Genomic DNA, 23,388 nt, shown 5'->3' on the forward strand with positions numbered 1-23,388 from the left:
GTTTTACTTATCGTTAAAGGTCGTGCGATAACCTATAGCTGCTTACATCTACGTCATTTGTCTCTGGTGGATGTTGGTCTCATTGGCAATCATACCACCTTTTAAGTTGAACAAAAACATTTGACTCGAAATACATGAGCGATTTTTATACGTTTTACATTTTAAAAAATAACCTTTGAGATGTCATCTGTGACGAGAACAAGAACATTCAGAGATGCATATAATATAACCTGCATTAATTTTGTTCAGATCTTTAATATATGCAAGCTAAACTAGTTGGTTTCAATTACTTTCATATATACATTGAATATTTGTATGTATATAGTATACCCTTTTTGTAGACTCTCATTGATCCAAGAATCTTTTATACCTTCAACTCTACGACTGTGGAATAACCTTAACGTGGTAACACGCAACATTGACTCTTAAGGTAAATCTAAAACCGAATTAAAAAATATCAAACTAAATTCAAAAGCCTAAGTACCTGTTATTCGTTATTAACTTATGATGAAAATGAACAAAAATTTAAAGAATGTATATGAATTTATTAAAGAGTCAAAGATGTTTCTAATTGTATAGTATAGAACAATAACATGCATGTATATTATGTACAACCATTCACATCATCACACATCATCTTTATTACATATCCAATATATAATGTATTGTATTGTTTTGCATGCATGCTTTGTAAATATTCCATTAAAATTACAAGAAACTCGTTTTATATGACTTGAATTAACATCACGAAATAAATTTTTCAACACAATTTCAGTTATTACTTGAGATAGCACAGCGGATTCGGCTTATAAGCCTCAAGAAAACTGAAGCATGTATGTTCGTAGGACAACTACATTGCATTGTACTCTCATTTCCAAACAATTATTTGCAATTAACTGACGCATCTAGCATGTGTTAGAGTAACTGAAAAACAACTTTTGTTTTGACCGATTTTAATACCTACGACACAAATATAAAATTAATACTAATACTCACCCCGTTGAATTAAACACGTATCAATCAATGAAATGAAATAAAAAAGCCACTTTACCTGTTAAATTATACACAACAATTCAACCATATATACGCTTTAAGTCTTAGGATAGAGTTACAGTCGATGAACGTTTTTATTTTATCCCTGATCTTGTGGTCGATTTTTTTCTAGCACACAATTAAAGTCAACTGTGCAAAATAAAAAGTTCCGTTTCAATTCATTTTTTATGTATAATGATTTCATGACTTGTTGCTTTGAAAATTTACATAACTAAATTCTGTTAGAGATTTGTTGAAAAATTAAAACAAAAAAAACATACCTAGTTGTTTCCATGCTGTTCTGTTGTCATGTGATTCTATGTGTTACAATATTTACAAATCTTTCGATCGATACAAAATGTTTTATCGCTTCATATACAATATTGTTACCGTCTCCTATATGATATATATACATTATATTAAAAAGTTTTAAATTTTGTCAACGCTGTGCATAAAATAGGGGAAAAAATAATGCTGAAAATGCACCAAATATTTATATTCAATATGAATATTCACATTTTGTCTATTACAACAACAAATTGTTCAAAAATGTTCTCCATAGTATCCTACCGGTGTCACTGTTTTACAGATGTTCAAGGATATGGTTGCTGGCGACGTCGTCAGGGGTAACGTCCATCAGCGACATTATTATTTAATCCTGAACGTCATAATATAGCACAACGTAGGTACGAAAGTGAAAGTACATAATTATAAATAAATGCCTTCCAGATTCTCATTTCATCTATTTAATTTAGGATGGTATTTCTTAATAAAATAATTTGCTTTATATTTCTCATTGGTTCCGTTGTATTATCTGAACACTGATAAAATGGAAAAAGGAAGAAATTTGGATGATTTGATCCAGCGCATCTATCAATATGTTCGCTAAGTGGGATTTTTCTTGTGCTCGGGACTCGAATTTGCTGTCTATGTACTATCATTCGTTTCCAAATGTATTGCCGGTTTGTCCAATATAATTTTCTTGACAACCACTGCAAGTGATGATGTATAGAAGATTTTCCGATGCACATGTAAAACTGTTCTTGATTTTAAAAATGTGTCCTGATTTAAAAACGAATAGTGTTCCTTCGGATAAGTATAAACAAGATTCACGGTTTGGTCGTCCATATTTTTGTACCTTTGGTTGACTATTTTCAGTTTGGAATGTTGCGCGGGTCAACAATTTTTTTAATGATTTCGGTTGCCGTTTGCTTTTAATTACTTTGTGTGAATTAAATAATTTCAACATCCTCTGGTCGCTCTGTAAAAATGATAAATTGTTATGTATAGTGTTGAATTTTGGTGCATTTTCAGCCTTATTTTTTTTCCTATATATATATATATATATATTGAATGATACAAAAACATACATGTAGTTACCCTAGCTATCATATATTTTTTACAATAAGTATATATACCTGCACATAGCTATTATTGTTACGCTATTTCATGGGGAGATACTAGTAAATAGATTTGACAAATATCTTAAACATTTACGAAAGTGATTTTAGAGACATATATACACAATCTCTTGTGATTTTAATTGCATCTGTAAAAAAAAATATCGACATCTGATTAGTTTCAGATTCAAATATCAACCTTGTCTTATATTTCATCTAAATTTCTCGACCTCATGCAATATCATGAAGCTTCAAATAGTGATCTATCCCAGCGACTCATCCCTTTCACTCATTACATAATAAATGCCCCCGCACACACCACAAGATCGTTGGGCTAAGTTGGATGTTGTCTAGATCTACCTAGCTAGCTCTTCATAGCAAGATAGCAGACGTTGAAGAACAGGAAGACAAAAAATATATCTAAAAAGGAATATAAGAAGAACAAAAAACTACTCTCAGACGATAAAAGCATTTATACATGTATGCTAACATATTTTAAGCAATGTTTAATTTCTATGAATGATTTTTAAGGAGATGTGAAATATACATAATTAATTTAGACAGCAACCCAATTAAGCAACAAACACAACGTGACAATTTACTTCTTATGTTCCTTGTCTTTGAAATATGTTCCACTAGTTATACAAGTTATCTTTAATACTGAGCATTGTTATCAGTGAGTTTAAAGTTATAATTCAAGTACATTATAAAAACATGTATTATATTGATAATGTAATAAATAAAAGGTGTAAACATCCAATACGGATTATGTGGAGTATAGCAAAATGTTTAATTACATTATCCATAAAAAAATTACCCAAATGACAATAATTTAATGAGTCAGAAAAGCGAAGAATAAGAAAAATCCATCAGAAAATTTCTATAGATCAATCATTTATTTATGAATATTGCAATTCAACATATGTTAATTCATATCAGAATTTGTAGAAAAATGAAATAGTGTGTTGGCAGATTTTAGCTCCCAGCTCAGCTGACACTATAGCATACATAATTTTTAATAAAGTCTATTGTCATTTTCCGGATTAGTAAGTTTTTATCTGGACAATCAACATTCTTTTCTGGATTCAATAGTTTATTAAATTCTCACCACATTCAACAAACATTTTTACACAAGACATCCAAACACATAAAACGTCTAGATATTAGTCAACGAGCTGTCTTACGAGGGCGTTGGATGGTTATGTAAAACGATACTGTACACAATAAATTAAATTGGCCTAAAAGTGTTCAAAACAATACCAATTTTAAAAAAAAAGTGACAATAAATATTTCGGATAACATATATCCTTCATCAGTATGAAGCAAAATGATTCATATCAATCTATTCTGATTTCACTAAAACAATCTTGAACGTAATACAAATTTAAAACCAAATCAAACTTGTATAATTCTAAAGTTCCAAAGTTCAAGGAGGTTAAGTATTAACTACAGAGACTGCGTATATATGGATCCAAAATGAATAACACTATGCGATTTGAACTTGAATGCTGTTATTATATTAACAATTGTTAAATTTATACGAAACAGCAATTAAGTAAAGGAAGAACATTTCCTGCTTATTATTCAGTGTGTTGATTATTCATTGATTTATATTTGTACTTATATTTTGGCATTGCATTAGGTCATGCTTTTCTCATACTTTTTTTTGTAAGTCTTTTAACGTTGAGGTATCCTTGTTGTTGGACAGACCACTTTAGTACATGCTAGATATTAGAGATCTACTATACTACCTAGTGTATTTTATCACGAAAAATAAAGCAATAGATTCATTTATTAGTTAATAAATTAATAAGTAACATTAATTGGCTTTGAAATGGCCTTTAGTAACTATGAGTACTCTAAGAGCGTCTTTTGTCTTTTTGTTAGTGTTGTTCGTGCTTTGTGTCGATCTGATTAGTCATGTCTTTTTTAACGGATTTTACCGTTTGTTATTTTAAAAAGATGTGCTATTAGAGGTTTCCCGATTTGCTACCGTACCAACAGTAGTACGAACTGGGAGCCGTCATTGAACTTTGGAAAATAATTCATATATCCCCTAAAGTTAACGTATGTTTTATGAATCATTATCAAAAGTATTTGGAAGATTGTTAGCTACAACTTGGTATTATTTCATAAGGATATTTTTCCTATTCATAGCAAACGATATTGTATGTACTCGATTTTGCTTCCAAGAAATCGTTGCATGAATGGTTTATAATCAAAATTTATTTTCTCTGAAATTGCACAGGCAAAAAGAAGCTAAAGATAAAGCACATTCATATTTTATCTAATGTTCGCTTGTTATATTGATATAACAGTATAGAATGAATAGGTTGGCATGTTTTTGGGTAGGCTTTTAGAAAACATGATAGAATAAGAGCTATTTAACATACAAATTTGACCCCATAACCTCCTCCGCAAGACAACTTAAAGTATATTGATATAAAACCCGACTGAGCAAGTCTCCAGTTAACAAATAAACTTATGTCATGTCGGTGATCAACAAACTTTATTATTAAATAATCAGTATTAATTCTTCGCATTCTTTAATAGAATTTACCGTTGTCACTTATTTGAGTAGTTCAAATTCATTATCTATACCATTCTGATATTTTTTGCAGTATCACAAAAATCATCATACACACGTATGAGAAATTTTACCAAAGTTAAAAGTACGAAGAAGGGGTCAAATAAAAGATGCGCTAATAAAATCTTTAAAGAACCCGAGTGTAAGTACAATTTACTATAATTATATTACAATTGTTCTACTCTTTTTAAAATTCAATGAATCAAGACATGTATTTTTTTTCATCGGCAATAGAAAAGTTAATATTTATTTTTCAATATTTTTTTCAGTTTCCATTTTAGGAATGCATTTCTAGAAAAAAAATCTGCAGTTGTAGATAAAAAAAAAAAGATTAGAAGAGTGCCCTTTCTCACTCAATATGAAATCTAAGCTCTCTCATCCTCTCAAGAAAAATATTCTGCTGTAATGATCGAAATAATTTACTTTGATAATAATAACTAATTTCAAAATCATGCGAAAACTAATAATGAAATCAACACAATTTTGACATGTTAACGAATATAACCAACATCGTGTAACACGTGTTTTAGAAAGTAGTTCATAGATATTTTTTTCAATTATTCCAAATTCTGTTTATACATGAGAAAAAATCTTCTTTTTTTTTATAAAAAAAACAAAACAAAAACAATACCTATAACAAACAGAAGTTTCGAACGCAAATCTATATTTAGAACCTAAAATTGGAATATTGTAAAATTCTAAAGGCCGTGTCAATTCAGTTCTTTTAAGGTCTGTTTAATTCATGGACTTGTGCACAACTAAATAATCTCATAAAGAATCACACACAAAGTGTTCTAGAAACGTTGAAATTGTTTTCAAATAAAAAGCTAAGCTAGTTTGTTGCTGATATGCATTTCAATATTTAAAATTGTATCATGATGAATAAAATAATCTCATGCATTGAATGATACCTTGAAAACAGCACTAACCGTTTAGTCACATACCAACCGTACCTGATACGTAGCAAACCGGGAAACCTCTATTACACCACTGTCCCAGGTTATGGGGAGTGCATGCTGAGCGCTTGCAAACATGTTTTACCCCGCTACATTCTGTATGTGCCTGTCCCAAGTCAGGAGCCTGTAATTCAGTGGTTGTCGTTGGTCGCTCTCTATCATATTTGATTTTCGTGTATTGTTTTGTAAATTTATCAAGCCGTTGTTTTTTCTCGTTTGAATTTTTTCACATTGTGTCATATCGGAGCCTTTTATAGCTTACGACTAATTATAAGGTACGGGTTTTACTTATCGTTAAAGGTCGTGCGATAACCTATAGCTGCTTACATCTACGTCATTTGTCTCTGGTGGATGTTGGTCTCATTGGCAATCATACCACCTTTTAAGTTGAACAAAAACATTTGACTCGAAATACATGAGCGATTTTTATACGTTTTACATTTTAAAAAATAACCTTTGAGATGTAATCTGTGACGAGAACAAGAACATTCAGAGATGCATATAATATAACCTGCATTAATTTTGTTCAGATCTTTAATATATGCAAGCTAAACTAGTTGGTTTCAATTACTTTCATATATACATTGAATATTTGTATGTATATAGTATACCCTTTTTGTAGACTCTCATTGATCCAAGAATCTTTTATACCTTCAACTCTACGACTGTGGAATAACCTTAACGTGGTAACACGCAACATTGACTCTTAAGGTAAATCTAAAACCGAATTAAAAAATATCAAACTAAATTCAAAAGCCTAAGTACCTGTTATTCGTTATTAACTTATGATGAAGATGAACAAAAATTTAAAGAATGTATATGAATTTATTAAAGAGTCAAAGATGTTTCTAATTGTATAGTATAGAACAATAACATGCATGTATATTATGTACAACCATTCACATCATCACACATCATCTTTTTTTACATATCCAATATATAATGTATTGTATTGTTTTGCATGCATGCTTTGTAAATATTCCATTAAAATTACAAGAAACTCGTTTTATATGACTTGAATTAACATCACGAAATAAATTTTTCAACACAATTTCAGTTATTAATTGAGATAGCACAGCGGATTCGGCTTATAAGCCTCAAGAAAACTGAAGCATGTATGTTCGTAGGACAACTACATTGCATTGTACTCTCATTTCCAAACAATTATTTGCAATTAACTGACGCATCTAGCATGTGTTAGAGTAACTGAAAAACAACTTTTGTTTTGACCGATTTTAATACCTACGACACAAATATAAAATTAATACTAATACTCACCCCGTTGAATTAAACACGTATCAATCAATGAAATGAAATAAAAAAGCCACTTTACCTGTTAAATTATACACAACAATTCAACCATATATACGCTTTAAGTCTTAGGATAGAGTTACAGTCGATGAACGTTTTTATTTTATCCCGGATCTTGTGGTCGATTTTTTTCTAGCACACAATTAAAGTCAACTGTGCAAAATAAAAAGTTCCGTTTCAATTCATTTTTTATGTATAATGATTTCATGACTTGTTGCTTTGAAAATTTACATAACTAAATTCTGTTAGAGATTTGTTGAAAAATTAAAACAAAAAAAACATACCTAGTTGTTTCCATGCTGTTCTGTTGTTATGTGATTCTATGTGTTACAATATTTACAAATCTTTCGATCGATATAAAATGTTTTAGCGCTTCATATACAATATTGTTACCGTCTCCTATATAATATATATACATTATATTAAAAAGTTTTAAATTTTGTCAACGCTGTGCATAAAATAGGGGAAAAAATAATGCTGAAAATGCACCAAATATTTATATTCAATATGAATATTCACATTTTGTCTATTACAACAACAAATTGTTCAAAAATGTTCTCCATAGTATCCTACCGGTGTCACTGTTTTACAGATGTTCAAGGATATGGTTGCTGGCGACGTCGTCAGGGGTAACGTCCATCAGCGACATTATTATTTAATCCTGAACGTCATAATATAGCACAACGTAGGTACGAAAGTGAAAGTACATAATTATAAATAAATGCCTTCCAGATTCTCATTTCATCTATTTAATTTAGGATGGTATTTCTTAATAAAATAATTTTCTTTATATTTCTCATTGGTTCCGTTGTATTATCTGAACACTGATAAAATGGAAAAAGGAAGAAATCTGGATGATTTGATCCAGCGCATCTATCAATATGTTCGCTAAGTGGGATTTTTCTTGTGCTCGGGACTCGAATTTGCTGTCTATGTACTATCATTCGTTTTCTAATGGTATTGCCGGTTTGTCCAATATAATTTTCTTGACAACCACTGCAAGTGATGATGTATAGAAGATTTTCCGATGCACATGTAAAACTGTTCTTGATTTTAAAAATGTGTCCTGATTTAAAAACGAATAGTGTTCCTTCGGATAATTATAAACAAGATTCACGGTTTGGTCGTCCATATTTTTGTACCTTTGGTTGACTATTTTCAGTTTGGAATGTTGCGCGGGTCAACAATTTTTTTAATGATTTCGGTTGCCGTTTGCTTTTAATTACTTTGTGTGAATTAAATAATTTCAACATCCTCTGGTCGCTCTGTAAAAATGATAAATTGTTATGTATAGTGTTGAAATTTGGTGCATTTTCAGCCTTATTTTTTTCCTATATATATATATATATATTGAATGATACAAAAACATACATGTAGTTACCCTAGCTATCATATATTTTTTACAATAAGTATATATACCTGCACATAGCTATTATTGTTACGCTATTTCATGGGGAGATACTAGTAAATAGATTTGACAAATATCTTAAACATTTACGAAAGTGATTTTAGAGACATATATACACAATCTCTTGTGATTTTAATTGCATCTGTAAAAAAAAAATATCGACATCTGATTAGTTTCAGATTCAATCATCAACCTTGTCTTATATTTCATCTAAATTTCTCGACCTCATGCAATATCATGAAGCTTCAAATAGTGATCTATCCCAGCGACTCATCCCTTTCACTCATTACATAATAAATGCCCCCGCACACACCACAAGATCGTTGGGCTAAGTTGGATGTTGTCTAGATCTACCTAGCTAGCTCTTCATAGCAAGATAGCAGACGTTGAAGAACAGAAAGACAAAAAATATATCTAAAAAGGAATATAAGAAGAACAAAAAACTACTCTCAGACGATAAAAGCATTTATACATGTATGCTAACATATTTTAAGCAATGTTTAATTTCTATGAATGATTTTTAAGGAGATGTGAAATATACATAATTAATTTAGACAGCAACCCAATTAAGCAACAAACACAACGTGACAATTTACTTCTTATGTTCCTTGTCTTTGAAATATGTTCCACTAGTTATACAAGTTATCTTTAATACTGAGCATTGTTATCAGTGAGTTTAAAGTTATAATTCAAGTACATTATAAAAACATGTATTATATTGATAATGTAATAAATAAAAGGTGTAAACATCCAATACGGATTATGTGGAGTATAGCAAAATGTTTAATTACATTATCCATAAAAAAATTACCCAAATGACAATAATTTAATGAGTCAAAAAAGCGAAGAATAAGAAAAATCCATCAGAAAATTTCTATAGATCAATCATTTATTTATGATTATTGCAATTCAACATATGTTACTTCATATCAGAATTTGTAGAAAAATGAAATAGTGTGTTGGCAGATTTTAGCTCCCAGCTCAGCTGACACTATAGCATACATACTTTTTAATAAAGTCTATTGTCATTTTCCGGATTAGTAAGTTTTTATCTGGACAATCAACATTCTTTTCTGGATTCAATAGTTTATTAAATTCTCACCACATTCAACAAACATTTTTACACAAGACATCCAAACACATAAAACGTCTAGATATTAGTCAACGAGCTGTCTTACGAGGGCGTTGGATGGTTATGTAAAACGATACTGTACACAATAAATTAAATTGGCCTAAAAGTGTTCAAAACAATACCAATTTTAAAAAAAAGGTAACAATAAATATTTCGGATAACATATATCCTTCATCAGTATGAAGCAAAATGATTCATATCAATCTATTCTGATTTCACTAAAACAATCTTGAACGTAATACAAATTTAAAACCAAATCAAACTTGTATAATTCTAAAGTTCCAAAGTTCAAGGAGGTTAAGTATTAACTACAGAGACTGCGTATATATGGATCCAAAATGAATAACACTATGCGATTTGAACTTGAATGCTGTTATTATATTAACAATTGTTAAATTTATACGAAACAGCAATTAAGTAAAGGAAGAACATTTCCTGCTTATTATTCAGTGTGTTGATTATTCATTGATTTATATTTGTACTTATATTTTGGCATTGCATTAGGTCATGCTTTTCTCATACTTTTTTTGTAAGACTTTTAACCAAATCCGTTGGATGTGTACTGATTGGTACTTCAGTCTGGGAGAAAATGATTTATTTCAGAGACGGATTTAGAAGGACGGACAGGGGCCTGTCCCCCTTGTGGAGCTACATATATGGTTAATGCATAGACTTTTTACATGTTCCAATGCTAACGTTGCCTAGTTTTGGCCCCCTTTTCAAAATTCTGGGCCTGCATTTTCATTTATTAGTTTTTATTGGCTTTGATCAAGGATTTGTATGGATTTCTATACAAATCCTTGCTTTGATTTAGCTTTCAGTAACTGCGACTGACCTCGCCGAGTTACTTATTTTCCGCACTTTTTTAATATTTTGTCTTCATGCAAGTGTTTTTTGTGCTCCTTGCCGATCTAATGAGTCGATTCATTTCCAACTGATTTTTACAGTTTATTCGTATGTTGTACTGTAACACACCTGTTACACCAGGTTAGGTAAGGGTTGAGCTCTCACAAAATATATATGGGCTTGTCCCAAGTCAGGAGCATGAAAGTCAGTGGTTGTCATTGATTGCTGTGTATCGATATTTGTTTTATGTTAAATGTTTTGTCATAATTCAGACCGTTGTTTTCGATTGAATTGTTTCACATTTTGTCATGTCGGGATCTTTTATATGTGACTATATACAGTATGGGTTTCGCTCATTGTAATGTTGAATCGCTGTTTTGTTAATTTTCATTATGACCTATATATGCTTAAATCTGCTTCATAAGGACTCTGATGGATAGTCATCTTATTGCCAATCATACCAGTTTTTTTTTTATTTTAGATAAAATAAAAAAAACAACAACAAGAAGTGGTTTGATGCAAGTTTACACCAAGCTAAGGATAACTTGCTCAACTATGGAAAAACTTATTCACGATTTCAATATGACCTCTTTATAAAAAAACATTTCTATAAAATGAATCGTGAATACTCGAAGCTTAGGAAATACAAATATAAACAATACAGATCAGCTGGAATCAGAAGATAATCCAAAAGCTGTATTGGATTTGATTTTTGATTTTTGGTGTTTTAACGCCACTTTTAAGCACCGCTTTTTGTCTATTTCGTAGCGGCCAGTTTTTATTGGTGGAAGAAGCCAGAGCGCCCGGTGAAAACCACCGACCTTCGATAGGAAAACTGACAATCCTAGTCAATTAAGATTGGTGTCGAATGCACCCGCACGAGCGGGGTTCGAACTCACAACTTCAGTGTTGACTGGCTAGTGATTACAGTAGTAACTACTTAGACCACTCGGCCACCGAGGCCCCCAGCTGTATTGGAACGTAGTTAATAAATTGCAAGGGGAAAAAACAAAGCAGGTGACAAATGCGTAATACCACCATCAACTTCAATATCACATTTTGAAAGAGAAATTTGAAAGTAGTCTGAGATAAATATAGAGCTGTGAAAACCTGAAACGGTTAGAAAATACTAAATGATACAATGAATTGGACTTAGCCATTACATCGTCTGAACTCATTCGGCAAACCTCGGCCGATCTAACACAATCTAAGTTAGATGTAGGGTACCTAAATCTGCCGAGGTTTGCCGATTGCGTCTGAACTATCCAAAGCTATTTCACATATAAATGTAATTAATCATCAGTCTTTGACAACGGTAGTAATAATATGACAAGAATGGACAGACATTCCTACTAAAAGGCTTTCAGAAAATATCAAGTACTTGTCTGTCTTCAGTTATTTACCCAACATCTTGGACTGAAGTTTATATAATTTTTTGATGCAACGATGCAAGTGATCTTAACAATTAGAGGAAGAACGATAACAAGTGCTATCTTGAAATTTTTAACAGAATTTAAAGTTTACAACTTGTCAGATTTCGTCGGGAACATAGTGTTATACATGACAGTCAAATTGGATTTACAAAGAAAGTCAGAACGGTAGACCATACATTATGTTCATACTTAACTGCCTTATTAACACATACCGCAATTCAAAAACTGTTTTTGTTGACTTTCAGATACTGCCATACACAAAGGAATCAAAATTTGTTTCTTACCTAGTGAAATAAGTTCCGGGTTTGTGAGATTTGTTCCTTACCTTGTGAAATAAGTTCCTTGTCTGTGAAATATGTTCCACTAGTTATACAAGTTATCTTTAATACTGAGCATTGTTATCAGTGAGTTTAAAGTTATAATTCAAGTACATTATAAAAACATGTATTATATTGATAATGTAATAAATAAAAGGTGTAAACATTCAATATGGATTCTGTGGAGTATAGCAAAATGTTTAATTACATTATCCATAAAAAAAATACCTAAATGACAATAATTTAATGATTCAGAAAAGCGAAGAATAAGAAAAAAACATCTGAAATTTTTTATAGTTCAATCATTTATTTATGAATATTGCAATTCAACATATTATGTTACTTCATATCAGAATTTGTAGAAAAATGAAATATTGTGTTTTAGATATTTACCACAGTTGTTAATCATAGTTGTGCATTTGTTTTTTTTATCATATTATCTACGTACAATATACATGATATATATGCTGACTTAATATGAATTTCTAAAAGATTTACCTTATTTTGAATGTTTTTCGTGTTGTTTAAAGACTTGTTGAGTATTAAATTTGTCAGGTACAACTATAGAATGTTTTGCTTGATATAATGTTAATGCATCGTGTTAATCTATAACACCCGGAACTTATTTGACATTTAGTAAAAAAAATAGTGCCGGAACAAATTTTACAGTGCTGGAACATATTTCCTTATAATATATATTCCGGGTATAAATTTTCTGTGATATAAATTCCGGTGGAATATATTTCCTATGAAATAAGTCCGGCGGAACAAATGTCACGCCGGAACAATTTTTTTGTTACAAAAAAATAATCTTAATAGCAAAAAATAATTCAGATATAACTTGAAACTATGAACAGGGTCAGGAACAAACTTCTAATGTTTGTTTTGGGGTTTATTGACTATTTATACTAGACATGCTATATGAGAGAAAGAGAAATAAAAGAAAATTATAAATTTAAAAGACGAAAATACTGTTGGCATTTTAAAAGATTATTCTTAATTGTATGTTTTGTACAAGAATTGTAAAACAAGTATAAACATTCATATACTATGATCATAAAACAAAAAGACATTTATATTTCAACATACGAACGGTCTCCCACAAAAGATTATGTCAAGCTTTTAAGGGTAAGTATGATAAGGGCCTTATTCTTCATCCAACATTCAATGGTATAGTAAATAAATATGAAGATATGTACAAGTAAAACAATCACAAAAAATACAGTATCAAGCTGTATGCTTAATAAAGTTTTTGGTCTTTGTTGATTCTCTTATGTTGATGGCCTCATAGTGAACTTAAAATAGCTTTGCAGAACTTATTACCTTCTTTATAACCAACGATGTCCATTATAATTTGAAAAAGAAAGGCGGCGAAACTACTATGTTTTGAATTTCAGGCGCTTACAATAGGTCTTATATAACAAATTACCCGTCTCACAACTCTGAGTATTTTCATCAAAAAATATAATCAAGAAGTCCAATAAAACCAAATAATCTGATAAAAGAAAAATTTAATTGTTAAGGATACTCATTATTCAAATATAGAAAAAGAGGCGTGGGGCATTCCACATTGCAGTCCAACTACAGTGAATAGACAAAATCTTCATCGACAACAAAAACCATACAAATATGTGAAGCTTTACATTTTAAGGATCATTTTTGAAAAGATGTGATATACCGTTGGAAATATATTAATTGTGTTCTTATATGTTTAAATTTTACTACGTTTCAATCTCTACACTTTCGATGCCTATTATGAACGAAAAACTTTCAGGTGGAAGCGGTCATACTTTTCTAACACAAATAAATAAGCAAACCACCAAAGAAGAAGTCAACTAACTTCCCCCAAAAGAAATTAGTAAATCTAAAAAATTGTATAAGCCTTTTATAATTTTTGTAATCCACTACAACTTACATGCAATTCTGAACGAATTAAACTACAAACAGAAAACATTTTCCACTTTCATCAGCTATGAGACGGCTAGCTTTTTTAGAAAAGCTATTACTTGGTGTGTGATGAAGTTGATTAAGGAATAACGCGAGATTGCAGTTAGCCAATCAGAATAACGTATTATAATGAAACAAACATCTAATGTAATTATTATTAAATAATCAGTATCAATTCTTCGCATTCTTTAATAGAATTTACCATTATCACTTATTTGAGTAGTTCGAATTCATTATCTATACCATTCTGATATTTTTCTGCAGTATCGCAAAAATCATCGTACACACGTATGAGAAATTTTACCAAAGTTAAAAGTACGAAGAAGGGGTCAAATAAAAGATGCGCTAATAAAATCTTTAAAGAACCCGAGTGTAAGTACAATTTACTATAATTATATTACAATTGTTCTACTCTTTTTAAAATTCAATGATTCAAGACATGGATTTTTTTTTTCATCGGCAATAAAAAAGTTAATATTTATTTTTCAATATTTTTTTCAATAATTTTAAGAATGCATTTCTAGAAATAAAAGATGAGAAGAGTGCCCTTTTCTCACTCAATATGAAATCTAAGCTCTCTCATCCTCTCAAGAAAAATATTCTGCTGTAATGATCGAAATAATTTACTTTGATAATAATAACTAATTTCAAAATCATGAAAAAACTAATAATGAAATCAACACAATTTTGACATGTTAACGAATATAACCAACATCGTGTAACACGTGTTTTAGAAAGTAGTTCATAGATATTTTTTTAATTATTCCAAATTCTGTTTATACATGAGAAAAAAATCTTCTTTTTTTTATAAAAGAAACAAAACAAAAACAATACCTATAACAAACAGAAGTTTCGAACGCAAATCTACATTTAGAATCTAAAATTGGAATATTGTATAATTCTAAAGGCCGTGTCAATTCAGTTCTTTTAAGGTCTGTTTAATTCATGGACTTGTGCACAACTAAATAATCTCATAAAGAATCACACACAAAGTGTTCTAGAAACGTTGAAATTGTTTTCAAATAAAAAGCTAAGCTAGTTTGTTGCTGATATGCATTTCAATATTTAAAATTGTATCATGATGAATAAAATAATCTCATGCATTGAATGATACCTTCAAAACAGCACTAACCGTTGAGTTACATACCAACCGTACCTGATACGTAGCAAACCGGGAAACCTCTATTACACCACTGTCCCAGGTTATGGGGATTGCATGCTGAGCGCTTGCAAACATGTTTTACCCCGCTACATTCTGTATGTGCCTGTCCCAAGTAAGGAGCCTGTAATTCAGTGGTTGTCGTTGGTCGCTCTCTATCATATTTGATTTTCGTGTATTGTTTTGTAAATTTATCAAGCCGTTGTTTTTTCACGTTTGAATTTTTTCACATTGTGTCATATCGGAGCCTTTTATAGCTTACGACTAATTATAAGGTACGGGTTTTACTTATCGTTAAAGGTCGTGCGATAACCTATAGCTGCTTACATCTACGTCATTTGTCTCTGATGGATGTTGGTCTCATTGGCAATCATACCACCTTTTAAGTTGAACAAAAACATTTGACTCGAAATACATGAGCGATTTTTATACGTTTTACATTTTAAAAAATAACCTTTGAGATGTCATCTGTGACGAGATCAAGAACATTCAGAGATGCATATAATATAACCTGCATTAATTTTGTTCAGATCTTTAATATATGCAAGCTGAACTAGTTGGTTTCAAATACTTTCATATATACATTGAATATTTGTATGTATATATTATACCCTTTTTGTAGACTCTCATTGATCCAAGAATCTTTTATACCTTCAACTCTACGACTGTGGAATAACCTTAACGTGGTAACACGCAACATTGACTCTTAAGGTAAATCTAAAACCGAATTAAAAAATATCAAACTAAATTCAAAAGCCTAAGTACCTGTTATTCGTTATTAACTCATGATGAAAATGAACAAAATTTAAAGAATGTATAGAATTTATTTAAGAGTCAAAGATGTTTCTAATTGTATAGTATAGAACAATAACATGCATGTATATTATGTACAACCATTCACATCATCTTTTTTTACATATCCAATATATAATGTATTGTTTGCATGCATGCTTTGTAAATATTCCATTAAAATTACAAGAAACTCGTTTTATATGACTTGAATTAACATCACGAAATAAATTTTGCAACACAATTTCAGTTACTACTTGAGCCAGCACAGCGGATTATAAGCTTCAAGATAACTGAAGCATGTATATTAATAGGACAACTACATTGCGTTGTATTCTCATTTCTAAACAATTATTTGCAATTAACTAACGCATCTAGCATGTGTTAAAGTAACAGTAAAACAACTTTTGATTTGACCGTTTTGAATACCTACGACACAAATATAAAATTAATACTAATACTCACCCAGTTGATTAAAACGGTGTAAAACACGTATCCACCAATGAAATGAAATAAAAAAGCCAGTTTACCTGTTAAATTATACACAACAATTCAACCACATACACGCTTTAAGTTTTATAGAGTTACAGTACATGAACTTTTTTATTTTATCCCGGATCTGGTGGTCGATTTTTTTTCTAGCACACAATTAAAGTCAACTGTGCAAATTAGAAAGTTCCGTTTCAATTCATTTTTCATGTGTAATGATTTCATGACTTGTTGCTTTGAAAATTTGCATAACTTAATTCTATTGGAGATCAATTGAAAAATTAAAAAAAAAACATGCCTTGATGGTTCCATGCTTTTCTGTTGTCATGTGATTCTATGTGTTACAATATATACAAATCTTTCGATCGATACAAATGTTTTATGTAGCGCTTCATAAAAAATATTGTTTTTACGTTTCCAGTCGCAATTAATCAATAGCATTGTAAAAAAATACCTGGGCTCATATGCATAAAGCTACTAAGTTAAGATTTGTTCCGAACGGACGGATTTTTCTACACGTCCTACGATAAATTAGTACTACGATTGGATATCTTAACTTAAGTGGTTTTATGCATATCAGCCCAGCTGGTCATTAGATTTCGTAATATCTGCTACTGAACTACTGTGTGTATCCCATGCATTCGAATTATCGGCCAATTTGAAACGACGGACCACGTCATTGACGACCAGATTTTACTTTAGAAATTTACACATAGCATTTAAGGTGTTTAAAATCCAGTGACAAATATTGCATGCAGATCAGGACGATAACATGTTAAATGTAATGTGAATATGAATCCTGCTTTGTAATACACCGATACGTTAACCCGGAATTTTAACGGACTAGTTCACAAGAAATAAAAGTCCGCTGGAAAATATGTCACTCTACCAGGACACAATATTCTGAATCCAAGACGAACAGTCAATTCTCTTACTCGTCAATATCGCCTACCATGTGGAGAAGCAGCGAATAGCATTTTCAAGGCTTTTGTTTGACCCGGCATTGAATCGAACACACGAACTCCTGCACTTAATGTTAGAACGCTACAACGAAACGTCCGAGTCTATACATTAATCAAAGGAGATGTAAGGTATTTGCCGATGAGACTGTTGCAACCCAACAACACGAGAACGCCAAAAATTATGTAGAGGTCAATATACGGTCTTCAACAATAGAAATGTGGTTAAAGTGCAATCTTCCGAACTCCAAATTCCCCGTTTAGAAAAAGAGTGACTAAATTTAACAGACATATGACTAAGTTTGTTTGGTATTTTTTCGTTTTTGTTTTATATTTTTTAGATTTCAAATATCCCCTTTTAATCTCGATCGGTTAAGTAACAAAAGGTTAATAAAAGAACGTCAACAACTATTTACCAAGAGTATAATAATAGATAACAAAACAAAGCAAAGCTCGCAAAATGATACCCCCCCCCCTTTCCGCCCCTTGCATGCTTTGGCGAGGGATACCCTAAAACAATTGAGATCAAAAACAAAACAGGACATGCACAATAACATTATATAAGTATATGATTGTGAAATTGTTTCACTAAATTGTATCAGCGGTTAAAGAAGAGTTGCGGATACAAGATGGATACCACCCTTCCCCCAAATAAAGCAATGGTAAAGTCCATGATTTTGTTGGTAAACCTCAAAAGTTATTCGGATCAAATAATAAATTGGAGGTGCACAACAGCATTATGTCATGAAGAATTCGTGATTGATTGGTTGAAATTCATTCACTGGTTTAGGGGTAGTTGCGGATGGGAGATGTTCATCCCCCATAATATGAAAATGAAAATTCCATGTTTTGATATGAAAAAAAATCGTTCTGATCTAATAGTAAAATAGGAGGTGCACAATACATTACTTAAAAAATAAAGATTATTTGAAAGTTTTGTTGAAATTCATTCTTTGGTTAAAAAGAAATTGGTCCGAACGGACGAAGGGACACCGATGCACCCTCATTCTCCCAACTTGACAGGGGTATAAAAATTGCATGCAAAACGACAATCAACTATCCGTAGGTGACTGTACAGAAACTTTCATACGTCAACGTCATAACTAAACAACGTCATAAACAACGTCATAAACAAACAGACACGACCAATCTAATTCAAATATAGACCTCTAATTTCTCTTATGCGGATAACGAAATTAGAAGTCTATGTTTTAATTAGATTGAGACACGACATTGTTCAATTCCAAACACAAAGTAAACGCAATAATGGGAAAACAACAGTTCACATATATAACCTTTATCAATGAGTATGTTACGACGAAAATAAATAGTTGAAGTGCATTTCCTGAAATTGTTAACTTTATAAAATATTGTCGGAAAAAATAAATGTGAACTACCCCTTTTATTAGATTTGTTCAGATGGGATCTTACTTCTACAATAAATCTCTATATTAGTGATACAATTTAGTTTGAGTTTTAGCCATTTTTATGGAATCAGTTTTTAGAAATAAAAATATTACGTTCCTTGGTCCTAGATTTTACATGCGCATATAGATGCAAGTGGAAAAAGGTACATTCTATAATGAGTGACCAAGGGAACATCACCATAAAAAATTTAAGATTTTATAAACTGCACAGTAGGAGATACAGAAGAAAACTGCAATTAATTTATAAGATATACAAGGTTATTTTTCTTTCTTTATAAGATATGCTATGGTTATCTATTTGTCTTATACGATATGCAAAGGTCATCAATGCTCTTTAACAATTACTATAAAAAGAGTGTGTTTTGTCAGCTTTAATTGTAAAATAGCAGAAAAAACAATACACCAGTTTCACATTTAACTGCGCATGTCTAACCTAATTAGCCAAACTGTGAAATCACGCGATAATTCCCGAGAATTCATCGACTGAGGGCTTACGGTTGATGTAAGCAGTGACCATGCGGCATACACATTAAAAGATTTTTAAACGGAAGGTCATTCACTTACTTAGCGGGAAGAATAAAATAGAAAAAAATAAGCGGGGGTCACTTCATATCCATATATTAGGTCACTGATCAATTAAAAAGTCAATTAACAATTGATCAGTGACCTAATCCTAGTTTTACCTTGCTTATTTTTTTCTATTTTATTCTTCCCGCTAAGTGAACGACCTCAGCGGGAATCCAAGCATTTCTTCGTGACAATTGATAAAAACCTACCCTTTTCTACATACAGTTGCTGAAAAGGGGACGACCATTTGATATTCTGACGGAAGCCAGAAGAATTGTTTCGGATTGAATATTCATCGTCATCTGTTGCTACCTTGGAATATTATACTGTCAATCACGATTTAATGTCCCAGTTGCTACGCATTCTTTTTCTTTTTTTTGCTGCGCGAAAAATTTATTTAACTTTTGTACACAATTATTTCCTGCATTTTGTAATACAGATGTTAAAAATGTAAACCCTGATTCTGTATAAGATACATGTACCTAATTTACCCTGAGATATTACGGTTAATGCAACTAGATATATTTTAATAATTCAGGAGGGGGTCATTCAGCAATTTGATCTTATTTTATGGTAAAGCAGGATATTCAATTACTGATAATGATATCTTATTCGGTAAATTCATTCATTATTAATCAGAATAGGAAAATAGAATAGGAGAATAATAATTTTTACATAACAAGGATTTTACTAGTACTACGTCCGAAGGATATGTCCACATTTTTTAATTATAAAACCAAATACATGTTCTATAGAATATATAATTGCATTACCTGTTCTTAGAGACACTCAAAATGTTAGAGTGTTGAAATCCAATATGTTATAAGTAAGTAAATGTATTATAAATACATGAACGCATGCTGATTAATCAATATAAGTAATGACAGCTGTATAATACAAATAAAAAAAAAAACTACATCATTTGTTACAAAAATCTATATAATGTGCATGTCTTTCTACGCGTTTAAAATCCCTGTATATGTACAATACATAATAGCTACGTTCGACGTGACAAACATACTGTGTACTGGTATCATCTGTTTACCTGCCTCCAGCACACACCAAGAGAGGGAGATGTGTATTACCGGTATTTATTATTGTGTTGCCAAATATAAGGGTAAATTGGATAGCCCCTAACCCGAATGATTCAGTCCCTCCCCGTAATCGATCTCTCCTACTTGCGTTGAAGAAGTATTCGTAGATAGGTGGAATATACCGACTGAATTATTCGGGTTAGATAGCCCCCTGTCACGTATGATATCGGCGTTAATTATCGCGGGATTTAAACTAAAACGCGCATATGATTTCGAGAGCAGGGTTGATAAGTCGCTTATGTGAAACTGGTCTATTGGACTAAATCTTTAACAAAATGTGCACTTCTCAGAGAGGTATGTAATTCTCTTGTGAGATCTCTCATATATAGGACGAAAATAAATAGAGAATATCATATGGCTTTTTCAATATCACATCCGTATCAACCCGAGACACCAATATTATTAGTTACATAGTGTGCTAGTGACCTAATACGATATATATGGGGTCAGTAAATTCCATATGGACGTAACACTACTACTAACCGTGTATTGAAATAAGCCCCGCCTACTAACCCAATATGGAACCCTACTAACCCAATATGGAATATACAAGGTCTCCACGCGGTTGCTTTCAACCAATCATATTCCTATAAATGTATAGGAAGTAAGATAAAATAAAAGCCATATCATATACACTTTATTATATACCTCAAGTAGATGTCTTTCACGCGATTGATTAGGGATTTGACGTCATACAGATTAGGGGTGTGTAAAGCCTTTGTAACCGTGACTGATAACGATATCATCACGGGCGACTGATACAGCACGATTGCATTCGGGTCGTATTACGCATACAATTTATCTATATTTACTACTAAGTATATTATTATGTGTTTTATCTAAAAGAGGGACGAAAGATACCAGAGGGACAGTCAAACTCATAGATCGAAAACAAACTGACAACGCCATGGCCAACAATAAAAAGACAAACAGACAAATAATAGTACAGATGACACAACATAGAAAACCAAAGACTAAGCAACACGAACCCCACCAAAAACTGGGGGTGATCTCAGGTGCTCCGGAAGGGTAAGCAGATCCTGCTCCACATGTGGCACCCGTCGTGTTGCTTGTTATTACAAATCCGGTAAATAGTCTAATTCGGTAAGTCATATTCGTGAAAAGGGAGGGTATAGTAGTTACGACATAAGGAACATATCCAATATCATCTGTGAAACGGTTATTCCATAACAGTCAACCAACTCGTGATGGCGTCCGTAAAATTTACGAAGGGATATTGTCATTCAAAGGTTTTTACAAATACATAATATACCTCTTTTGTTTTGTAGCATATTTTATCTTTTAATTCTATAACCGTTTAGTTTTATTTCTGTAAAAATAGCCTTTTTCCATGTATAATCTATATAAAATTTTACTGGACCAAACCAATTTGTACTGGACTTTGCCCAATGTCAGGCGGCCATAGGAATGACGAATTATGGGAGCTTCGTTTGGGAGACTTCGTAACAGCATCCTGTTACAATCATTTCTTGTTCATTTATATGATTTTTAGTTTAAAGCAACTATATGCACAGGATTATTTTGTTTATACACAGTTTTGATTTAGAAGAAAACCCGACATGGTTAGAAAATACAAATAATTATACCATTACAAACACAATTCCATTTTAATATTCTTGTCATGTATAGAAAATACATTAAATAACACCATTACAAACTCAATCCCAATTTTATATTCTATTTTTAGAAATTTACCTCAGTGTGATAAAATAAACGTCACAAAAATACGTCACTTTTTGTGGCGTTGATACATTCGTGTGACGCACTGTTTATAATTCTATTGTGATGTGCTGGTGTACTGTCGTAAATTCGTGGAAGGTTTCCGTTGTTATTCTGTGATTTACATGTTGTAATGTACTATTATATTTTTTATTTTTGTATTTCTCTGCCCTGAGTGTTCTTGCGTTTATTTGTACTGTATTCCTGTCACGTAATGTTGTCATTCTAATGGGTTTTTTTTAACATTGCCATATGAGCGGGAGGTTTGGCTAGCCATAAAACCAGGTTCAACCCACCATTTATTCTTAAAATGTCCTGTACCAAGTCAGGAATATGGCAGTTGTTATCAAATAGTCCGTTTCTATGTATGTTGGCGTTTGTATTTGTAGCAGTTCAGTGTTTCTGTTGTTCCGTTGTTTTCCTCTTGTAGTTGATGTGTTTCCCTCTGTTTTGGTTTGTGACCCGGATTTTTTTTCGCTTAATCGATTTATGACTATTGAACAGCGGTATACTACTACTTAGTATTGCCTTTATTTGTGTACAATATGAAAAAAAAAAAAAACATTAAAACATGGTGATATGGTCTAACAAGGAGGACCGTTTATTATTGTAATTAGTTTTACACAGTCTTTTAAGAAGATAAATTTTATTTGTCTTAAATAGTTTCTCAAGTTTTAATACATTTGAGTGACATGAAAAATATGGGGGTAAATACAATTTCCTTCAGTGCAGGATATTCTAGAATATAATGATATCTATCGATGAAAGCGTGGGATGGTATTTTTTTGCACACAG

General features: G+C 31.5%; 1 protein-coding gene across 17 annotated transcripts in view; it reads right to left on the reverse strand.

The window, feature by feature from the left end:
• LOC127704261 (uncharacterized) overlaps positions 1 to 20,567 on the reverse strand; it is a 36,051-nt gene extending 15,484 nt beyond the window's left edge. Inside the window, exons 1-5 of one of the 17 annotated variants that reach the window (XM_052208231.1) lie at positions 20,533 to 20,567; positions 16,783 to 16,847; positions 16,140 to 16,245; positions 6,587 to 8,551; positions 331 to 2,293 (exon numbers count right to left, since the gene is read on the reverse strand). In XM_052208231.1, coding sequence (XP_052064191.1) covers positions 331 to 349 — 19 coding nt within the window. In that variant the 5' untranslated portion in view covers positions 350 to 2,293; positions 6,587 to 8,551; positions 16,140 to 16,245; positions 16,783 to 16,847; positions 20,533 to 20,567. Of the gene's footprint in view, positions 1 to 330; positions 2,294 to 6,586; positions 11,379 to 16,139; positions 16,246 to 16,782; positions 16,875 to 20,532 lie in introns of those variants that run through there. The other 16 variants (XM_052208236.1, XM_052208237.1, XM_052208232.1 and 13 more) reach the window with 16 other exon arrangements.
• Positions 20,568 to 23,388: the final 2,821 nt, after the last annotated feature.

The sequence above is a fragment of the Mytilus californianus genome, unplaced genomic scaffold (genome assembly GCF_021869535.1).
Source record: "Mytilus californianus isolate M0D057914Y unplaced genomic scaffold, xbMytCali1.0.p SCAF_6, whole genome shotgun sequence".
Classification (NCBI taxonomy): Eukaryota; Metazoa; Mollusca; class Bivalvia; order Mytilida; family Mytilidae; genus Mytilus; species Mytilus californianus.